The following is a 23,307-nucleotide window of genomic DNA, read 5'->3' on the forward strand; positions in this document are numbered from 1 at the left end:
TTATGAAGATCATAAGAAATGTAGATATTTTTAAGGAAAACAAAGCAATGACCCTTTGGCATATCTTAACCATATTAGTCAGAGCCTAGGCAAGAAACAGAAGCCACACTCAAAACGGTTTAACTGGAAAGAATAAAATGCAGGGACTACTTACCAAGGCGTGGGTATGGTTAAGGGAACAGCAGTGAAGCCATTACTATCCTAGGCCTGAAGGGGCACTGGAAAGAAATGGTATTATTAGAGACCCATGAGAGCTGGAACAATGGGAAGGAGGGCTCTAGACAGGCATTGTAGTCAGAGGGACACAGTATGACCAAAATTTTGGCCTAGCATAAAGGAAAGGAGTGTAATGCACACCTGATATTTCTCTCCTCCCTTTTTTGATCTTCTGCCAGTGCTGTGTGTTCGTCTAACTCAAAAGGAAGAAGCCACAGGGCAAGGAGGCCCTGGTGATATATTCATAAATGTCAGCCTCTGAGGGCAGAGCATGACAGAGCAGTGAAGACAATGGGTTTTGGGGAGGGAAACAGACAATACTGCTATTATAAATATTCTCTATGACCACAGGAAGTTTAAAAAAAAGTCACAGGAGGCAGGCAAGTTAAAAATCCTCACAAAACTACATTTCTAATGATACTTCCTTTCTATTTACACATTTAATTTACTGGGTGTTCTTTCTGCCTAGTAATAGGGTTGTCTAACCTTTTCTGAAAATGGTCCAAGAGTAAATATTTTATAATTTGAGTCCTAAGAGGCAAAATTGAAAATATTATGTTATTTCTATAACCACTTAAATGTAATCATTTAAACACATAAAAAGCAGTCATTCAGATCCAGCGGGCTGGATTTGGCCTATGGGCCACGGTTTGCCACCCTCTGGCCTAGAAAATCTTTCTTAATTTTTCTCTGGCCTTAGTCAATGTCAAGTCCAAATAAAACCTCCTACATATGGCCTCTCATACTGTGACTCTGAGCTGTGAGTGACAGAAAATCAACTTTTACTAGTTTAAGGTAGTAAAATTACTAGCCTAAATTGAGAGGATGCTGGGGGTAAATCCCAGAATGCAGAGCAGCCGGAATCCCAGCTGCTCCAGGGACCAGCTGGTTTGCTATTGTGGTTTGTGTCTTCAGTTTGGCTTCATTGTCTACTAGGAAGAGAAACCCTCCCCACAAGAAATAGAATGCTTATCTGTCCTTCTTTATATAATAACCCCAGAGAAGTATTCTGCTTGACCTGTCTCGGTCACACACCCATCCTTAGATGAATGTATGTGGATGAGGGAGGAAGCTAGCTGATGGTGGAGAGGTTCTCCGGTTGTACCAGCTTGTGAGAGGAGGCCCTCCTGAGGAGGGCTTCCCATAGGGAGGGAGAATTCTGTTGCCAGGAGATGCAGACAGGAGATGCTGTCTATTTCGAGGAGATAAAAATGTCACAATTATAGACCAATGTGTGACACGCCAGAAGAGAGAGATGTCTGACACACGTTGTTATCACCCTCAGAACCTAAAAATCACACTTGGTAGACATTCATGCATTTCTGATGAATGAATGACTCAGTTCCCCCGGCTGACTGTGAACACTCTCTTCTCCTAACTGGTCCAGATTTTGATCAGCTGCTCTTTAGTTCTGTAAGTTGTAGCAGAGGTTTTTAACGCCCATGTATTACCTTTCCTCTAATCCCAGGAGGCAAAGAGTGCCCGAGAGCGCCAGTCTCACAGCAAAGCATCCTGTGGAAACAGCTCACAGAATGGGGACTACACCGGAGACAGTAACGACTGTGTTCTGGGGGGCCCGTGCGGCCTTTTTGAGGAAGCCTTCAGGACACAAAGCCCCACACCGACAGACGCGACCCTTCGTCGGGAGGGAGGCAGGGCGCGGGGGCGGGGGCACCGCCGGGCCCCAGCCTCGGGCGCGCGTCACTCGGCACAAAGGAGACAGCAGGGAGGCGGCCGCGGGAGCCGATCTGCACTCGCCAGCCACTCGCGATTGCGGTTACAGACCTGCAGTTCCCCTCCCCCTCCCCACCCAGGCCCGCCTGCCCGCCCGCCGGCCTTTCTGTCTCCTCTCTCCCTCCGTACTGGCCGGCCCGGGTCCATTTCCGGGCTCGGGGTATTTGGTATCGATCTGGGCCGGGGGCGCGGGAGCAGGTGGCTGCGGCGGGGCAGCTGGGCCGCCAGCCTGCTGCGCCGGGGCCCGTCTCCCGCCGCCTTTGTCGCCAGTCCTTGCCCGGCGGCCCGCTCTGTCCTCCGGGCCCGCGCGCGCTGCCGGCCTGACTTTGCGCCGGGTCGGGCGCTGCTGCTGCTCCTGCTGCGCTCCGGGCCGCGCTCGGTGCCGACGGCCGCCGGGAAGCGGGAGGCGAAGGGCAGCCCGGAGCCCGGGCCAACATGGCTGAAGTCACCATCGACCAATCCAAGCTGCCGGGAGTCAAGGAAGGTAGGGGCCGGGCCGTGGAGCGCGCGCCGGGGCCCCTCCGGCTCCCAGCCCGGCGTCCCTCCCGGCGGGGGCGTCGTCTCGGCGTCCCCAGCGGCGCTCGCTCGGCGCCCACCTGGTGCCGGCCCGCCCTGGCCGGGAGGGAATTGAATTCAGGCTCTGCTGTGGGACCTTGGGCAAGTCACTTTCGTTCTGAGCCTCAGTTTTCTCCTACATAAGGAGATTGTGGGAGAGAGGTCAGCACCACCCTCATCAAGTGGTTGTGCAAAGGTTCTCGGGAAGAGAAATGCCGTTAGTCAATGCTCCAGAGCAGGGAGATGTGTCCTAAAAATTCAGGCCCAGTCTAGCTAACTTGAAGGCTAGGAAGTGGGGAAGGGTTGACGTTCAGTTCCTTGTGGAGCCTTTGTTTTGAAACTTGACTCTTTCCCTCCTTCTGTCTACTTTTCCTAGCCCTGCGTCTGGCTGGCTGACTTTCCCACCTTCCTCCAGGTTTAAAAGTTTAGTCTGGGCACTGCCCAGCGCAAGCAGCGGATGGGAAGCTGCTATAAATGAGCATTTTCTCACAAAAAGCACTAAGCAAGGGGGAGCAGGGGACTCACTGTGACCTTGATTTTTACTGGCTCCGTATACTGAGGTCCAGAAAAATCAAGATTGATTAGCATTGGTCTGGCTTGGCTTCTAGCAAGTAGCCCACTGACTTCTTGTTCCTCGTCTTCAGCCAGACCTAGTATTTTTTTTTTTTTTCAACTGAGATCTTGGGTGCTGGATCGCCTTAATCTTTAGTGATCTTTGGCTGTTATTTTGACCTTGGGAAGCATGGAAGTCCCAGAGTGCTATCCGGGCTTGCAGAGGTTGTCTTTGTAGTGGATGTTATTTGTTTCAGCTGACTCTTGTGGTCTTCGTTGTTTTGGGAATATGGAATTGAAAATAAGAATCTTTGCTTTCTTGGAACTGCGTGTTTCATTGCCAACCTGATTTGATTCAAAGGGGCTTGTGGGTGCTCAGGCTGACCCCAGAATCCGAAGAAAGCTTGCCTGCTTGATGTCCCAGAGTTCCAAACACTAGGCGATTTTATGTAGAATTTTTAATTGGGCTGGGCCTGTCCTGTTGTTCCTGAAGGATGTTAAGAGTTTAGGCCTGAGATTTTTATCAAATAGTGTTTTTCAACCTTTCAGTTCCTAACCTGGCTTTGGTGAAGATTCTGGCATTCATATGTAAATGAACTTTTCTTAACACTGTCAAGTCTGGAGCCTGAGAGATAGGAAAGGCAAATTTACACTTTGGAAGTCCAGGTCTTTGAGATTGTCATTAACCTTTCTGGTATGAGAGAGAGAGAGAGAGAGAGAGAGAGAGAGAGAGAGAGAGAGAGAGAGAAAACAACCTTAATATGTAAAGTATTAGTCAGGTAGTGCTAAGATTTTACCCAGCTCCCTGTATGTCAGTGACCTGAAACAAACTTGAAACTCACTTTCTGTGTATGCATTTATATTACTCTTAGGTCTTCTGGTTTCTAACCGAGACATGAATGGTTTATTCTAGTATATTCTTTCTTAAGGGTTTCAACAAACACTTTCCATCTGTAAATGCAAAATTTTTCCATTGCTAAACTCCGGAGTTTAACACATTTGGATTGCTTTTATTTTGCACAACATGCTGTTTGGCAGTCGCGTTTACATGATATGGTAAAGTGGTAAGGACATTTCTGTGGCTGTTTCATTAAGTTAGAATTAAGTATCGATTTACTTTGAAGGTGGTCCGAAATTGTTGAGAAGATTATTGTCTATGTAAGCATCTGATTTTTCTAGTTCAAAGATCATCAAAGGAAGTGATACACTATACTAGGAATGTGCTAATGGTGGTGTGGTTTTTGATCTGGGAAGTATTCACATCGAATAAAGTGTATCTGTCCCTAATATAACTCTTAATTATGGCCAGTTGCTCCCTAACGATGTTTCTGGACCCTAATTAAAGAAAATAAAGTTGGTGTCCATGATTGGATAAAACAAACACAAACATTGAGACTTCTTAATACTGCAACTCCAACTCAGTTTGAAAAGGAAGTTTAGTAATAATTTGCTTAATATTCTGGCACAGATTTTTAAACTCCAGTTTTAAAAATCTGTCTCCTCTACTTCTCCTATCAATCTAAACCTTTATATACAATTACAATTTGGGATCATGGGGTAGATTCCAATAGAGATTGAGAAGAATAATGCAGTGGATGCCTGTCCCTTCCCACTGCCCTTTTCTTTAGGAGAGGATGGGGAGCCCTGGGACTTTTGTTGTGAACTTCTCAACAGAGGTCATGGTAGCAGCTGACATCAGGGAAAGAGACTATTTGAAAACTTTTTTTTTCTAGGTTAAAGTCGAATGCTTGCTTATTTAGTTTTAAGATGGCCAAAGATATTCAACATTTGGACAGGCCTTTGAAAAAAATAACTACAGCAGTATTTTTACTTTGGGAAATCTCTTAAAATAGGAGACAAAGGGACATGTGCGAGTTCTTATGCAGTGAAAAGAATTAAGTCTAACTAAATGTCAACACACATCATTATTTCTGGTTTAAAACCATATTTGGAACATCTAAATACTTTTTGTAATGGAAATACTGTTGCCATTGTTTGGTAGTAGTGCTTTATTTCTTCTGAAACGTTTGAGGTTCTTTGCCACAAGATTGAAAATAATTCTCAGCCACTTTTTATCAGTAGATGTGTAACTCAAATGCACCATGCAGTTTGTGAGTGCTAGACAAAGGTATTCTCAAATAGACAAAGGTTCCAACAATATTCCGAAAGTCTTTTAGTTTAGATCAGAGCTCCGCCCCCCCCCCCCCCACCAAAAAAAGAGCACTTTTCATTAGTTAACAAGCTTAGAGTTTTGGTAAATTTTAGCTTCTTCGCTGAATCTTCTTTCTGAAACCGCAATCCACACTCCCCACTTTTTTTTCCTCTCTCCAGTCTGATTCCCATCTCTCTACTTAGTTTTAATTGCTCACCAATCACTAATCTTGCCCTTTCCACCATCTAACAGAGGTTTCACATTATCTTCAAGTTTTGGTCTGAGTGCTGTAGCCTGTCCATCAAAGCCATTTCTAGACCCTTTAAAGTTTATTAACTCCTTTGCAGTTTTTTAGTCATTAGCGTTTTCCCACTTTTAGCCATTGAGCACTTATGTATCAACCCTCCCATCTTCTACCAGGGCTAACCTTCTTTTTTCTTTCCTTTCAGCAGTAAGAAATTTTATTATGTGTTATATATCCTTACTGTCCTTCAACTGGAAGTTTCCACCGTCTCCAAAGTTAGTTAACTCTGTGTGTGTGTGCAGGCACGTGTGCACCTGAGTGCAGTCACGATTAGCATCTGAAATTGGTGCACTTGGTAGAGACATTTCTTGAAATAAAGGTAGCTAGCTATTCTGAGAGCAAATCCTTTTTCTTTCGTGAAAGACAAAAGTTAATACATTTTCTGAAGTATGCCTAGAAAGCACTGATTCATTTTAGGTCCAGGACACCCCAGTGGCATAATGGGGTAAATTAAGTTAATGGCATAAATCCAGAACTTTAAGGGGAAGAATACAAAATTATGTCTGGTGCAGTGAATAAACCAAGTAGTCCCAGAGATCTAAAGCATATCACACGCACACTAGGTACCTAATGCAATGGTGGTCTCTGAGAGGTGCATTATCTGGCTCCAGGGCAAACTCACTTTCTGTTTTCTGCAAAATTCCACAGCAGTTTTTTTTGTTGTTGTTGTTATTGTCTTTTAATGAGACCACGGCTAGATCTTCAGTTAGGAGGTTTGTGTCTTGCTTTTCCTTACCCTCATCTGGCTTCAGGTCTTTCACATAGCCAGCAAAGATTCAGCAAATATTTGAATGTGTGAATGAATGAATGAGTAAATCATGAATACTAGATGCTCCCTTTTAGTTTAGGAATCCTATCTCTGGCATAATTTCATATTCCTTCTCAGAGCATAAGCTCTTTTTTTGTGTGTGTGTTTTTTTAATTTATTTATTTTATAAATTTATTTTTATTTATTTTTGGCTGTGTTGGGTCTTTGTTGCTGCGTGCAGGCTCTCTGTGGTTGCAGCGAGCGGGGGCTACTCTTTGTTGCTGTGCACGGGCTTCTTATTGCAGCGGCTTCTCTTGTTGCGGAGCACGGGCTCTAGGCGCACGGGCTTCAGTAGTTGTGGCAGGCGGGCTCAGTAGTTGTGGCAGGCGGGCTTAGTTGCTCTGCGGCATGTGGGATCTTCCCAGACCAGGATTCGAACCTTTGTCCCCTGCATTAGCAGGCGGATTCTTAACCACTCTGCCACCAGGAAAGTCCTCAGAGCATAAACTCTTAAAGGGCAGAGATAATGCCTTTTAACTATGGGCATCATGTATCTTAGTGCCGCTATTAACTTTATAAAAACTTTTAATCTATTTTTCTAATGTTTTTTCTTCTCTGATCTTCGCTGTGGTGGAGAGGCAGTCCTGTAGAATTCAAAGAGTTGTTGTAAAGAACCCTTGAAATTCCGTATGTGCATCCAGAATGCCTCTCACATAAGGGGAAAAAACATCTTTCAGTTTATTGCTATATGCAGGTATGCAGTACCTTCTTAAATGAATCAGTGATTTTTAAAAAATGAAATAGCTGTTAATTGTAAAATAAAGATTATCTTAATGATTTGAGAAATGCTTTTTTTTTTTTTTTAAACTAACAAGTACATAAAGGACAACTTCTCCCTTGTGGGAAACTGTAAAGTTAATTGCTATTTTAAAAAAAGGATCTCAGAGTAGAAAGCATTAAAAACCACTGATCTAGGCCAGCCAGATTTTCCAGGTGAAAATCTGAGAGCCAGGATGGGAAAGTGAGTTGTATCAAACCGCTGAGGCTAAGTATCTAAAAATTGTCACATGGGGCCTAGCCTTAGAAAAGTTCAAAACTGAGTATTCACACAGCTCAGTCTTCCCTGCTCTCTCCTTTCCCACCTTCCCCTTCCTTTCCTGTCTCCTCCCTTCCTCTCTCTTCCTTTGTTCCCTCTCACTCTTCTTCTCTTTCTTTTAAATTATTCTGTAGATGCATAAGAATCATTCCTCATGTATTCCGTTAATACTGTCATTTAAAACAGTGGAATAAAAATAATGAATGACAAAACAATTCCAGAGATTTTTCTCAACTTATTTTAGGGATACTGTTTGATATGAATGTTAATGAGTTAACATAGGTTTCATTTTATTTTTTAATTAAAAGCTTTTTTTTTTAGGTTTTTATTTCGATTCAGCAAATGAATTACTGGGTGAACTACAGGAGGTCATACTCCTGCCTCAGTGTTTTTTTCTACCTAGAAAATGCATTTCTTCTCTCGTACACTCAGCTGAAGGGGCTAATGTTTAGAGGCTTGGACATTTTAAGAAGTTTAAACATATTAGGGAAATAAAGAAAGCCATAGGCTATGTTTTTTTCTCTAGTTCTTTTCAAGAACATAGTTGTTTTGATTGAGATAAATGAATTTTTGCCTCAGTAACAAAAAGCAGTGTGATACCACAAAACTTAAGTAAACTCTGCTTGAAATCCCAGTTCTCTAAGTACAGGAGTGTATTTTAAAATTAACTACCCTGACCTATAAGGGGAAAAAAATAAACCTTATCACAGCTACATTTGCAGTTTCAGATGTAGCCACTGGAAGGGCTGTTGGATTAATGTTTTTAACTGATGACCTATTTAAAAGTGTCCTGTGCTTCAAACCTGTAAAATTAGGATACCCTAGATCCTAAATAAGACCTACAAAGGATCATTGGTCTTATATACCTTGGGGATTATTTAGACTATTTATTCCCAGATGTTTGAATTTAGAAACCAGTACAAAAGAGTTCCTAGATACTACTTTTAAAAGGACATGACAAACATGCATACTCAGAACAACTGTTTTTTTTGGTCATTATTATCATTAAAACACATAAACACACACACATTAAGATACGTAGGTCTGGGCTTCCCAGGTGGCGCCGTGGTTGCGAGTCCGCCTGCCGATGCAGGGGACACGGGTTCGTGCCCCGGTCCGGGAAGATCCCACATGCCGCAGAGCGGCTGGGCCCGTGAGCCATGGCCGCTGAGCCTGCGCGTCCGGAGCCTGTGCTCCACAACGGGAGAGGCCACAACAGTGAGAGGCCCGCGTACCGCAAAAAAAAAAAAAAAAAAAAAGATACGTAGGTCTTCATATAATAGTTGGTAACCATACACTGACATAAAAACATTGAAAGCTTTCTGATAAACCAGAACCAATGTAAAACCAGTCTTGCTTGTTGTATATCAGTGTTTTTTTTTTTAGTCAAATTCATTGATGTATAATTCACGTACAGTAAAAACGCATCCTTCTTAGTATGCAGTTCTGAGTTTTGACAAATGTATAGTCTCGTACCCACCACAGCAATCAAGATACAGAACAGTTACATAACCCCCAGACTGCTCCACCCTTTTCCCCACCTCCACCAACCGCTGATGTGTTTGCTGTCCCTATAGTTTTGCCTTTACAAAAATGTCATATACATGGGATCATCCAATAAGTTACTTTTTGAGTTTGGCTTCTTTCGCTTACCATAGTACATCTGATATCATGTGTGCATCAGTAATTTTGTTCTTTTTTATTGCTGAGTTCCAGTGTATGGCTGTACCACCATTTGCTTATCCATTCACTGGTTGACGAACATTGGGGTGTTTTCACTTTTGGTGGTTATAAATAGTCTCTGTAAACATTTGTATACAGGGTTTTTTTGGGGGGTGAACATGTTTTCATTTCTCTTGGGTAAGCACCTAGGGTAGGATTACTGGGTCATATGGTGAATGTATGTTTAGCTTTATAAGAAACTGCCAAACTTTTTCAAAGTGGCCTGTACCGTTTTGCATTCCCACAAGCAAAGTATGTGAGCTCCAATTGCTCTGCATCCTTGTCTGCACTTTACATTGTCAAGATATATTTTTTAAAATTTTTAACTAGTTTTTTAAGGGTTTAAATTCTGGTTTTGTTGTTTCGTAGCTGTGTGATCTAAATTTTAACAGTGTAATATTATCTTATGTGGCTTTAATTTGCATTTCTCTAATGACTAATGATTGGAGCCTCTTTTCTTGTGCTTATTTCCCATTCTCATATCGTTTGTCGAAGGAGTGTGTGTTCTAAGCTTTGCCTTTAAAAGAAAAATCAGACTGTTTTCTTTTTATTGAGTTTTGAGGGTTCTTTACATATTCTGAATTCAAGTCTTCTATCAGATAAATATTTTGAAAATGTCGGTGGTCTTTAAACCTTGGTGTAACATCAGGATGATGTGGGGAGCTTTGCTATAAACATATTCCTGCCCTACTTGATATCAGCTGAATCTCTTGGAGATGGTCCCGGGAATCTATAGATTTTTATATCTAGATTATACTCTTGGACTTACAATAGACATTTGGAACATATGACTAAGAATACTGTGGCCACCCTAATGCAGGGATTGATCCTACCCTACTCTGATATTTTTAAGCTTTTGCATTGGCAACTCATTTCTTTATCAGGGTTAAAGAATGGGCAGCATTTTTTTTTTTTTTCCTTTTAGTAATTGAAATTAGTTCCTCTAAGATAGGGGTTTGCAAACTATGGCCTATGGGCCACCGCTTGTTTTTATACAAGTGAGCTGAAGATAGTCTTTACATTTTTTAATGATTAAAAAAAAGAGGAAGAAGAATGTTTTGTGACAGGTAAAAATTATATGGAATTCAAATTTCAATGCCTAAAGTTTTATTGGAACGTAACTTTGCTCATTTGTTTACATATTGTCTGTGGCTGCCTTCATGCTGCGAATGCTGAGATGAGTGTCATTATAACAGAGACTATGATCAGCAAAGCTTAAATTCTTTACTATCTGGTACTTTGTAGAAAAACAATAATTTCTTTGGGACCATTTCAGTGAAACCATTTAAAAAACTTCCCTATTTAATCTTTTTTGATATTTCAGTTATCACTATGAACATTTATCAAAACTTTTCTTAATTATAGTGGTGCCCTGTTGGGGACTATTATTGGCTGAACTCGTGTAGCATGTTTTATTTTTGTAGTGACTTTTAAAAATACAGGCTTACATCCTGATATTTATTTTACTTTTTTTTAAGAAGAAAATGTGCTCTCCATATAAATTTCTAGGGACTTCACAATTGATTATCAAGGTAGAAATCTTACGGAAAGTGAGAATAATCCATATGCCAACTCTGAGTAAGGATCTGTGGGGCTTTCATGAGTGAAGTGCATGAGTAAACAAGTTCAACTTCTAAAAAGTTTGCTTATGATTCTTAGCTTGTTACTTGTTACTGGCTCTCCTCAAAACATGTTACGAACATTTGCATGAATGAAATGCCACTTTGTCTCCTTGGAAACTTGTATCAGAAGTACCTCGGTTGATTTACCACTAAACTTTGAAGGCCTAGTGTGTGAGGGGCATTTCTAGTCCTGATACAGCTTCTCAATGACCAAACACCAGGGGAGTCCCCACTGGACTTTTTGGCTTTTATTTTTCTAATGAGTCATAAAGACTGAGTCACTTTCCATTAGCATTACTCCAGGACTTTTAACTGCGTATAGTAAAAGCACAAATGACTTACAAGGATATCTTTCCCTCTTCATTGCCTCCCCATCAACCAATTTTTTTGCCTGTTGACTATATAGAGGAGTCCATGATTCACTTTAGGTATTAAATTCACTAATTTTTGAGTAGCACTTCCCACCAAATACTTTAAAATATTAGCTTTGTCTTTCATATTATGAAATTCAGCAAAATACAGAATGTTAGGGTTGGCAAATACTTTCGAAACGTTTTTATTGTCTAGATGGGAAACCAGAAGTAGAGGAAGAGAAACAAGGGACTTGATTAAGATTCATATCCTCTCATCTGCACGTTGAGATTGGCCTGACATCTGCCAGCAGCTATTTTGGAAAGGACTATGCACTCTCAGTGTCTGCATTTACAGATCACTTTCTGGCTTTGCTTACAAATGGTTCCTTATCCTGTCAGTGATTGCTGGACTCTAACTTGCCATGTCTGCTTCTGTTGTTTTCCCAGTTTTCCATGGTCAGACCTCATTATTTTAAATTGGGCTTTAGTGTACCCATGAAGCATTTCTTCTTTTCTTTTCCCCCTGTAAGTTACCCCATTAAAACTCCACAGAGCTAATGTTTGAAAGATCATTTTGGCTATGTGTGTATATTGGAAGGGACAAGCTGAAGGTTTAGAAAATGGCTGGGGAGCTATTATTGATAGACTCCAGTTTACTGTGCTTTTAACATCCCTGAATTCCAGGAACTTGGTTGCAGTGGCACTCAGGCTCCCCCAAAATAGGATAATTACTGAGGCTTAAAGGCAGCGCTGCCAAATAATTTATAGGCCAAACCCAGACACTTTGTGAGTAAAAAGGGTTATTCTAATAATTTTACCAGAATAGGTGTATGCTGGTGACCACACAACTGCAAGACACATTGCTGAAATACCACAGGCAGCTGGATGTGGTGAGTAAGCAAGGTCCTTGTTAAAAAACCCTTTCTAGATATGAAATGTAAAGTTTTTGTTGACACTTAAAACCTGAAGGGTACCTGTTTCCCATATACTGTCTTGAGGTTCTTAATGTGTTTTCTATTTCATAATTGATTACTAAGTGAAATCTGCTCAATTGGAGATAGTAGGAATAATTAAGTTTTCATTTAGCTCTTCATATGTGGGTTTCCGAAAATTCTACATTTTTTTTAACGCGGGCCTCTCACTGTTGTGGCCTCTCCTGTTGTGGAGCACAGGCTCCGGACGCGCAGGCTCAGCGACCATGGCTCACGGGCCCAGCCGCTCCGCGGCATGTGGGATCTTTCCGGACCAGGGCACGAACCTGCGTCCCCTGCATCGGCAGGCAGACTCTGAACCACTGCGCCACCAGGGAAGCCCCTAAAATTCTACTGTTAATTAGTTAGTTTTCTTTTTGTTTCCTGTTTATTGGTTCTCCCCATTTATTCCCCCTGAATGTGGAGAATGGGTGTTGAAATTTGTGTAATTGAAGGGAGGTAAGAAATGCACACATTTCTGATTCCTACTTACTTGGCAGTATGTAATATAAGTATCATTTTCTTCATCTTAAATAGAGTAGGAGGCTACCATTTTACTCTGTGCATTTCTGCTGTGTATCTTTTAAGTAATTGAGCTCCTCCTAGAATTATTTTGCAGTATTTGCTCTTGTTTACTGATACATTAAATAATTTGTCCAGATTGAAAGGAAGCTTGTATAAAATTTAACTTAAGCAGACTGACTTCTTTGGAAAGGGGAAGTACTTTGAACCTAGACTTGTTAAGCCTTGGTTTCACATCTCATCTTTCCTACTCATTTGATGTAAGGTCTCAGAGAAAACACTCAGTATCTCTAAGCTTCACTTTCCTTATCTGTTTATTGGAGATAATATTTACTGTGTCTAATATATGGACTTTCCATGAGAGTTAATTGAAGAAATGGATATGAAAGTATTTTGCAAAATGCGGTGTTATACATTCAGTCTCAGTGATATTACTGTTCAAGTTACCCTAAAATACTCCAACTTTTCCTTTTTCCAGACCATTGTTATTTGAGCCCTAATCCTCTGCATGGTATTTCCTTCTATACTCTCTAAATATAGCATATTTCTATCCTCTCATCCTCTCACTACCTCCCCAGGCCCAGCTCAAATGCTGATTCTCAGTTAAGTCTACCCTGTTTCTTTCCTGTGTATCTTTTTAACTTACTTCCTTAAGCAACATGTCTCATCCTCTGTATTGGTCTGAAAGCTCTCCATCAAGACAAGACTGGTAGCTGACTGATCTCAGTACTACTTGGGGATCCTTACCCATAGGAGATACTCCAGAAAACTTGTCAGAGTATCTGACATCTTATGTTCAGTGGGCAGACTGACCTGAGCTAACTGAACTAATGACACTAGAATAAGGGCTATGATCATTTGCATGAATTCACTGGGATAGGAATAGAGGATTAGAAGCAATCACTTTTACTTTTTGTTGCATGAAATTTCCCCATCTCTCACATGTCTGTAGGGGACTGATTGGTGTTAAGGTTAACTCAAGGCCAAAACACATAGTAGGCTCCTTTGGAAGCAATGATCTTACCTGTTTACGGATTGATTTTAGTTAAGTAAGACCCTGTTCAAGTGTGTACATTTTCCAGGATTGTGATCTGGTATCGTTTTGTTGCTGTTACTAAAGGATCCAATTAGTTTCTTAGATGGTATTGGATTCTATTCAGACTTTTTATGTTTACTGTTTTCTCCTTTAAATTTATTTTTAGGTAAAGGGGTCAAAGTTCTTATAAAGTTTTAACTAAACAGGTCACATGTAACATGTATTTTTTAAGTTCTTGGTTATAGAGTTCCTGACTGTGAAGAATCTGAATATTTTGAGTTGGAAACTAAAAAGATGAATGTACAGATTATAAACCTGGTATGGTCTATGATCAAGAGAGGGTGGGAAAGCGTGAGCGAAAGAGCTCAAGCATCTTTGCTTTGGGGGTGGATACGTTTAATTCATACTTATTTTAGGATGGTTTTCTAAATTAGGGCATACTGCGTAGTCTCTTTCAGCTTCATGTGGTGTATTAGAAGTTAACACTGTTTTAAAAACATGCAGTGCTACAAAAACCAATTTATACTTCTAAGTAGATATTATAGCAGTTTTTAAAAATCATCAAAATGACTTTGAATTCTTAAAAAACAAGTGAGAAAGTGAATCAATCCTTTAGAGCAGAAAGGTGTTTGGACAGCTTGTCTTCCTGTTCACAGATGCAGGCTGCCCCTGATTTTCTTTCACTTCCTCTTCAGGGGAATTACATGACAGCCAAATATACTATAGGATAACCAAATATACCATACTGAAACCAGTTTCAGTAGCAGTACATAGAGAAATCCAAGGCATTTAGAACACATTCTAGTTGAACTTAAATTTGGTGATCTTCAAGAAGACTTCTGAATATTGAGGGTGTTCGCTTTCCCAGGCTGTACTCTGTTCATTGGGCCCCAGGTTAACCTTTTAGTAAATAGTACTGTCCATAATTGCGTTCATTGGACAGTGAATGAATGATAACATGGTCTCATTTTACCATGATACTGAAGGCTCTGTGAGAACTGCTAGTTGAGACAGGATAAGTCTACCTTTTTATAAGTCACTAGATTGAACAAAAGGTTATTTTAAGATTTATTGGTGGTTAAGGCTACTATACATAAAATAAGGTGGATAAAAGCGGATGTTTGCCATTTTGTATGGTAGAAATGGTAGAACCAACAACAGCAATGAAGAAAGCAATATTTGGTACAGGAGAAAGTTAGCATAACAGTCATCCTGTATGGGTAGTCTTTTATATAGGCTGTGGTTATGACATTTTAGATGATGTGCTTGTATCCAAGAGACAAATATATATTACTTATACTGAATCAACTAAATTTCCTACTACCCTATATCTAAGTGGGAGGAATTCTTAAAAATAATTTGGACTGTTTCCTTATAGGTCAGGACACTGAAGTTCTGATTTGGAAAGTGACTTGTCAAAGGTCACTTGGTGAGCTGCTGACAGAGGCAGAACTACAATTCTGACCGGTATCTGGAATGAGGAACTGGGCTGTTTTTACTCAACCTGTTTGTTCCTTATATGCTACAATAAGACCATTATATTTCTATAAATTGGGAAAGAGATATCTATATTTCTTATAGTAAGATACCAAAATGCCATGTGGATTTGGCAGAAAGCTTTTACTAGCGTATTCAAGGAACAGAAATTAGGAAAATTCATCTGGTTTTAGGCATGCTGTATTTTAAATTTACATGTTAATATTTTGTTTAGATTTTGATGGCTGCACTTCTTCTCAACAGTCTACTCTCCGACCATTCTTAATGGTGATACTTTGATGATTCTTCTATTTTAGTAAACTATAATTACATGACTTTCACATAGAATTCTACTTTGCTTTCTAATCCGGGACATTCAACTGAAAAAAGTTTGGAGTGGTGGAGCTTATTAAACATTCTAGACACATTGATTTCCTTTTAACTCAGGCCCACAATGCATACATATAGGAAACATGTTCTCCCTCATGGGAAAACATATGAAGTTAGAAAGAGCTATTGAAATGTAGTCAACTGTTGATTATATTGTAATTCCTTGCCAGGAAACATTTCCATACATTCATAAGAGGAAGTAGTGATTGCTTATTCCATTATAGATTCTATACTACAGAAGTGATATATCTGTGTTAATCAGGGACTTAGTGGGACCTGACTAAAAGAAGTACTTAATAGAAAATAACTAATTATAAGAATTCATTAACTCTGATGATGCCAGTAATAATTGGAAGTTCCATTTATTGAACTTCCTTTTACTGAGTGACAGATGTTTTCTTTGGCCCTTCACTTACCTAATTTAGTCCTCACAACATTTATCCTCATTTTGCAGATGAGGAACCTGAAGCTCAAAGAGATCAAATAACTTGCCTAAGATCTTTTAGCCAATAAGAAAGCAATATTTGAATCCTGATCTGTATAGCTCCAAAGTTGTTTTTTCTTCTCTGAAATACTCTTTAAACATTAGGCAAAATCCAAATCAGAACCATCATGCCATTTTATGTCCTCTGTTCCCTTTTGTATTGTTGAAGAAATCTCAGCTTCTTTCTTATTGGAGTTTATTACTAAACTTCAGTTTTTGCTTCTCTCTTCCCATAGCACTGAGTGTCCAACCTTCTTTGGTAATAGAGAACCATCAAAAGTTCACATCTAACTTAAATACCACTAAGGTGAATACAGGTTTCCTTCTCAAAAAGAAAAGAAATAAAGTAAAATATCCCCTCTGATGAACTACATGGAGAACCAAAGTGGTTGACAGAATCCCTTCTTAAAATCTATGCACAACTCCCTGTTACCTGCTTAGGACGTTTCTGGGTGTACTTTGGAACACAGGCTTGTTTTTTCCAGTTTGCTGTTGGGTCATTACCTTCTTCTGTATAGAGTATTTCTAGGAGACAAAATCTGCTTTTAATATAAGCTGCTTGTAAGAGAAATCTCCTGGTCTTCTGGGGAGGCATTCCCCTAGTAAGTGTAAAAACTGAGTTGATCTTAGGAATGTACCCATGATCTCAAGATACCTTTTAGAAAAACACAATCTAGTCAGTAAACATGACCAATTATTGAGCATACGGCAGCATATCAGAGTAGAATTCCAGAAGTCTCAAGACTTGCCCATTTATTTTATGTGCCTACTTTCAGATTTACATTATCCAAGATTACTGGAAATGAGTGTAGAGTTCTGACAGATGGTTACCACAGTGGAACTGCGAGTGTTGCCATTTGGTTTATGGGAACAAGATTGTAAGAGAATATTTTTCCCATACCTGCTTATCCCATGAGCAATTTTTTAAGTTTGTTTTTTTTTAAATTTTGAGTATTACTGTACTCTCAATCTTTTGAAATTGAAATGTTTACTAATCCTAATAAGAAAGAAAGTGCTAGCTAAAGTATCTACTTGCAGAAGAGAAGTTGAAAGTTCAAAGATAAATAGAACTTGCAGTAGCTAGTACTTAAGGAAACTTGTCATATGAAGCCAATAAACCAAAATGGTTTTTCTTCCCTTGGTGTAAACTTGTACTTAAGTTGGCTTGATGTGATCTTTTGGGTTTTAATGGGCATGACTGGGTTTATCCTACCCAGGTTTAAGGAGATGGGTGGCTTTTCTTTCTAGGCTAAGGCAAACAGAGAAACCAAACCATTTGAGGGCTGCCAAACCATTTGTGGGCTTAAGTGCCAGGAAAAGTGCCAGTCAAATAGAGGGACAGAAGGTCGGAGTTTCTCTAGGGATACATGGGGTGAAAATAAAAGAAAGCAATTTTTACTACCAGGATATTCATAGTGGAAAATTGCTTTGAAAAAAATTGTCTGCTACTTGCTTGTCTAAGGGTTTTTACCCTTTTGAGGACCCCTGTGGTTATCAGTGGTCTGTTGTTTTCTACACAGAAGGTTTATCTCCATCAGAATAATTTGTGAGTACTTTTTTTAAAAAAGAAAATTTCCTGCAGTGCTTAAGTACTTACAGTTGTTATTATTACTCTCATATTACAGGGGAGCAAATGTAAGTGATATTAATCTGTTCAAGATTATTCATCTAGTGAGTGTTAGAGCCAGGATTAGAATCTAGGTAAGCGTACTACTCTTGGTTATACCGTAGTACCTCTGTATGCAGTAAGTATTCACTGAGTATCTCATTACCAATGCTCTGTGCAGTGTACTACAGAATTCTAACACTGTTTAAGAGTTTCATTTTTTCCTAAGTGTAATTTTGATAGTCATCTTTCTATGTTTAATTATGAAATTTTATAAATCTATTTAGAAATCAACTGAATCATTTTAAAGCAGGAGTGCTTCCTTTTTAATCATTTTTATGATAGTAAGAGTAATTACGTGTTTAGCTGCTGTGTAAATTCATATATTCCTGAATTGTTCTGAAGTGGAACACCCATGTAAAATGTAATTGTTATTTAAGGAAGGCACCAAAGACAGTACTTTTAGGAGAAGGCTCCTCTGATTATGATCAGTTTAATTTTACATGCCAATTGAAATTCACAAATGCATAATTTGCTAATGAGAATCCACAGTTCTTTGGTAAATGATCTGTAAGGTATTAGAGATCTGCTAGGTTATTCAGTAGTAGTTGTACTTCACAGAATCGAATTCCCTTAACTATATTGAATTAACAGCTCACTTTCCTTTCCAAGAGGACGTTTGTTCACTTTGTTTCTGTGACTGTATCTGCACAGTGGTTACTTGATAGATGTACAACTCTTATTCTTTTCAACCGGCTGAGGTTAGCAAAACTACCACCACCTTAAGGCTGAGAAAAAAGAAGCATAGGAGAAATAATGCACTCTGAAGTTAAATCAGTAGCTACTACAAGGCTAAAAATATATTCAGGACCCTTGGTTGTAGCTACTACAAGGCTAAAAATATATTCAGGACCCTTGGTTGTCCATACTGGCAAAGCGAGTTATATCTGTTGGTTAAAATATAAATATGCATTCTCTCTCTCTCACACACACACACACGATTAAACTGGTTTTAAATGTTGCTGAGTGGTCCGGTTGTCTAAATTGACACTGTCCTTTCTGTCATACTGTGATTATTGTTTAGGGCAGTGTTGTCCAACAGAACTTTTGTGAAGGTGGAAATACTCTGTATCCCTCACTGTCCATAATGGTAAGCACCAGCCCCATAAGGCTATTTAACACTGAAAATGTTTTTCGTGAGACTGAATTTTTATAATTTAATTTTGGTTAATTTAAAGAAATAGCTATGTGTGACTAGTGGCTACCATATATAGTGTGAAAAAAATTTTTGTGACCCTAGTGGATAGAATAATGATGGATGGATAGAACATACAGATTTGGTTCAGTTTAGGGCAGTCTTTTCTAGTATGTGTTCCATCCAACATTGGACCATGTGAATGCACCTCACTTGGGGTTTTGGAGAGTTGTAATTTTCCTTGGGTAACTTTTTTCTTCTGTTACTGCCAACACAAAAAGGTTTGGCTTCAAAGCACCAGTCCATAAAGTTTATGCCTGTAGCCCAGGAAGCTTGTGAGGTTGTTTGTGTTTGTGGGTATTTTTAATCATTTATGAAAACTTGAGTCAGATATTTCCTAATGGAAAGACTTATCTCTATCCAGCAGTTCTACCAGGATGAGTAAAAACTGCTGTTTCCACCCTGCTACCTTCCTTCCCTTTTTCAGTATTCCTCTCACCCTCAGTCTTTTACCCTGTCCGATGGAAATTTCTAACTCAGCCATTTTCACTTTTCCAATAAGTTACCCAGTTACTCTGTGGTCTCTGATAATGATGCAGATGGTCTGTGATATTAAAGTAGTACTTCTGATTTGAGGACTTATATTATCTCAGCATTTTCAAAACCCACTTGCCTGCAATCTAGTGTGTCTGTGGTTAGCTATAATATATCTCCTTGCCAAACAAGTGGTTTGGGTTACTGGGGCTTTCATTTAACTTTGAATTGGGGGGATTAGGGGAAAACAAAAGCTCAGGAACCTATTTTGATAAATTGCATCAGAGTTAAATGTTGGGATTAAATCAGTTGTTTTGCTTTTTAAAATGTCTCCTTACTGAGCTCAGTCTTGTTCTTTTGTTGAAGGTGTGTGCATATGTTTGTGTGTATGTAGACACGTGTTTAAAACTCATGCTTGAACTATTGAGTAGTACATTATATAACTCAGTGTTTTCTACTTAAGTTCCAACATGGTGGCTGAACTTGCTTTCGTGTTTGGTACTAGTAAAACATTTCTCTCCAGTCAGGAACTGGTGTTATTTCTCCTTTACAATAATGAGAACTGAACAACTTTTCACATTTCCCTGATTGCTTTGGTTCTCAGGAAGATCAGATGCAAATTTGGGGTCTTACGTAGACTTTGTTTTTGTTAGCATACATTTTTCCTTAAAAAAAAAAAGAACTTATTCTCTAACCTTAAGGAAACAGTATAATTAAATTGAATCCATAACATTGCTACTGCAACTTATTTTTTCCTGTAGTAAATATTTGCTGCTTCACTGTTTAGATGCTTAAATTAGATTAAAAACATGCATTTTTTATTATAAAATGTTATGCAAGGGATTATAAATAATAAGATTCCATTTCATGGTAGATAAATTGGAAAATATAGAAATGTTTGAGAAGGAAAATAAGCTACATTATAGTCCCACAGTACCTGATCAATGTTAAGATTTTGATGTTTATCTTTTCTAGTATTTTCTAAATAAAATTTAACTTGAAAAATCAAATATTTCAGCTGTAGTCAGTGTACACTATAGAAAGGCTCAGAAATCAGCCCTGGGCTCTGCCCATATCATGGCGAGTACCTTCAGGACTTAACCTGTGCATATAGCCCATATAATATGCCATGTGGATGGTCATCTATCGTGTGTATAAAACAACAGACTGAAGAGTGCCAGTGGTTTGTACAAAACACCCACATACACTGTAGGGAATGTGAGTGCACTCTTGAGGCTGGAACTAGGACCAGGGATGATACCTCTAGATTGGCAGGTTTTGTCCTTCCACAGACCATTTTACAGTTACCCGAAAGGGAACTGTGTTGAAAGGAAGTGGGCTTCCTGTGGTTAAATATTTATGAGGAGTCCAGATGATTATTTGGACAGGATAAAGCTGGACTTAACAACTACTCAGACCCTTTCTGATAGTCAATTTCTATAATTTTAAGAAAGTGATGAATCAGCATCTTTTTATGAACAGTGACTGAAATTTAGAAATATTTGAGGAAACTTGGGAACCCAACCTGTCATCCAGGGCCTTTATTATTTTCAGAGGTATTTTGGATTAAAGCCTCTTGATGCTCAAAGACATTTTAGACTTCTAACCAAGGTGGTGACTTTAGCAGATCAGATATTTGGTAGAACTTTGCAGAAAATCCTGGGTTATACTGTTCTGGTCTTTGTGGAGCTTTTTATGAAAAGGCGAGCTTTCTATCATTTTGTAATGTTGATGGAAGGGTAATTAACCCTGAAAATGTCTTTCTGTTGCTAGATTTCTCAGGACTTCTCTCTCCTCCTACTTTTTTTTTTTGGTTCTGTCATCCTTGATGTTTTTCATTCACCTTATAATTAATTTATTAACATTTTCTAATTTTCGGGACTATTTGGCAGCCTGCAACTATAGAGGACTTCTGAGGACATGAGACAGTTTTATCAAACAAATAGCTCAGGGGACTAGCTCCAGATTCTGAAAATTCATGCCAGCACCTTAGCATACAGTGCATTCTGCTTTAAAATGCCACATACATCCTATGTACCCTTTCAGGCTGTTTAGCTTAATAAACATGTCCTCATGTATACAGACATTTTTCATAGCCCTGGGGTCTAATCTTGGAAATGCCACATATTTAACTATGTGATCCTTGGCATGTTATTCTAACTTTCAGAGCCATTTTGAGTGATGTACTTAATTGTCATCTAAAGGAACCAAGAATTGACCACCTGCCTGAGTGTACAACTTTTCTAGGTGTTCTAGGAGTCTATCAGGTAATTATCCTTTCCATTATAATACATCTGAAATTTGCGGTGTTGGGAACAGAAACCCTTTGCTGTCATTTAAGGCATTGTGGGTAGATGTGCAGCTTCTTAGCTTTGTTTAGGTAAACTGGAGAATGTGGACATGCAAGATTTCATGGTGCATCATTTATACGAGTCATCATTTTTCTCAGGAGCCCTCCTTTCCACAAGGATTTATTTGAAAATCATCATCCCAGGCATTGAGATAAATATTGGAGAGAAAATGATCCATAAGATTTTTCCTACCTTTCAGGATCTTGAATGTATAATGGGGAAACAAATGAGTACATGTATTTGTATGATTAGTTCTCCAGTGTTATATTTACTACATATTATGAAATCACTGGGGGGGAAAAAAAAGCATAAGTAAATCTGCTGGGTGTGTGAGAGTATCAGTTGTGATGGTTTTGGTTCTGTGTCCTATAGGATTGGATTAATAGAGAAGTAACATTTGAATGAGGTTTCTGAAGGTTGATTATGAAGTTTTTGAGAGTAGAGAGGAACCACTGGCAGATAGAAAAGGGTTCTTAAGCCCATCATCTGTGTAATGGTGACTAAACTTCCCTCAGACTTGCAAGACTCCCCCATTCTCTGTTTCACACCCACACCAACCACCCAAGAAAAACATAAACCAAAACCAATAACCATAAAAATTCCCAAACAATTGAAACAGTGGTTAATGATACTCGATGCCCCAATCATTTGTACAATATGTGGAATGAAAGTCTTTGTCTTTCATAAAGGAATTGCAGAAATCTGTGTGTACTTTGTGGGTAGTTTAGTAAGGGGGGATAATTATACTAAGGACAATAAGTACAGGAAGGTGGATCTGACTTAATTATTTTATAGATCTCTACTCAGAAGGGTCTTCTATCTCCGAGACGGATGGAGTAACCATAGTATGTATATTGGAAAGAACAGGGCATTTGGAGACTTGATCAGAAAAGTAGCCCACCCATTGGCTACTTTAACTAGGAACAAAGTAAATGAGTATGGAACACCTGTGTTGTTTACCTCTTTAGCATCAGCCAAAATTAGGTGCCACTCTATTTCCTCTGTCATACTGTACTTCAGTTTTGTTCATTTCGACAAGATGGAAATTATAGACACTAAAAGTCAGAGAAGGATCAAAGGTTACCTTTCAGTTACCCTTTATCCCTAATAAATTAATTGCTCAAACATTACTTGGGTATTATTCTAATTGTTTTCAGCTTTCTGCCTGAAAGTGGGAAATTTCAGTTGTCAGAGTGACCAGGGGCTCAAAGCTGTGTTTGTTGTTTTGGGGGCTCATAATTGGGGCAGGTGGTTAGGAGAGTGTCTCCATTCCATAGCTGAGCATCTCTAAGAAGCTCCCACTGATGGTGGTGGTGATGGGGTTGGAGACTGGTTTTGGTGTTGGTGTTAGTGGTGGTGATGTTGATGTTATCTTAGTCCCTATATATAAACTTTGCTGGGGCTGAGGAGGTGGAAGATTTGGCATTAGGATGAGGTCTATTCACAGTTTACCTGCATTCCATTTCTCTTCTACTGAGGCAGTTTTATTAAAGCTTTTAATAAAGGGAAGAGACTTCTTTAATAGGTTAGCGAGACATTTCTCTTGTAGGTCAGCAGACAAAGGCTTAGGGGTTTTACCTATGTTATCATTTCTTAGTTAAAATTGTCTTTAACAACTCTGAGACACATTAGTCAGAATTCATTAATGCTCTCTTACCAAAGGGAAGAAAAGCCATTGATTTTGGATG

The 23,307-nt window shown here is 39.2% G+C and overlaps 1 protein-coding gene across 2 annotated transcripts in view; it reads left to right on the forward strand.

Moving 5' to 3' along the window:
- The first annotated feature begins 2,004 nt into the window (after nucleotides 1-2,004).
- The window catches only part of CCDC50 (coiled-coil domain containing 50), a 64,415-nt gene continuing 43,112 nt past the window's right edge, over nucleotides 2,005-23,307 (forward strand). The window contains exon 1 of one of the 2 annotated variants that reach the window (XM_079923281.1): nucleotides 2,005-2,434. In XM_079923281.1, the coding sequence (XP_079779407.1) occupies nucleotides 2,386-2,434 (49 nt within the window). In that variant the 5' untranslated portion in view covers nucleotides 2,005-2,385. The remainder of the gene's footprint in view (nucleotides 2,435-23,307) is intronic. The other variant, XM_079923282.1, reaches the window with a different exon arrangement.

The sequence above is a fragment of the Stenella coeruleoalba genome (assembly GCF_951394435.1).
Source record: "Stenella coeruleoalba genome assembly, chromosome: 5".
Lineage (NCBI taxonomy): Eukaryota > Metazoa > Chordata > Mammalia > Artiodactyla > Delphinidae > Stenella > Stenella coeruleoalba.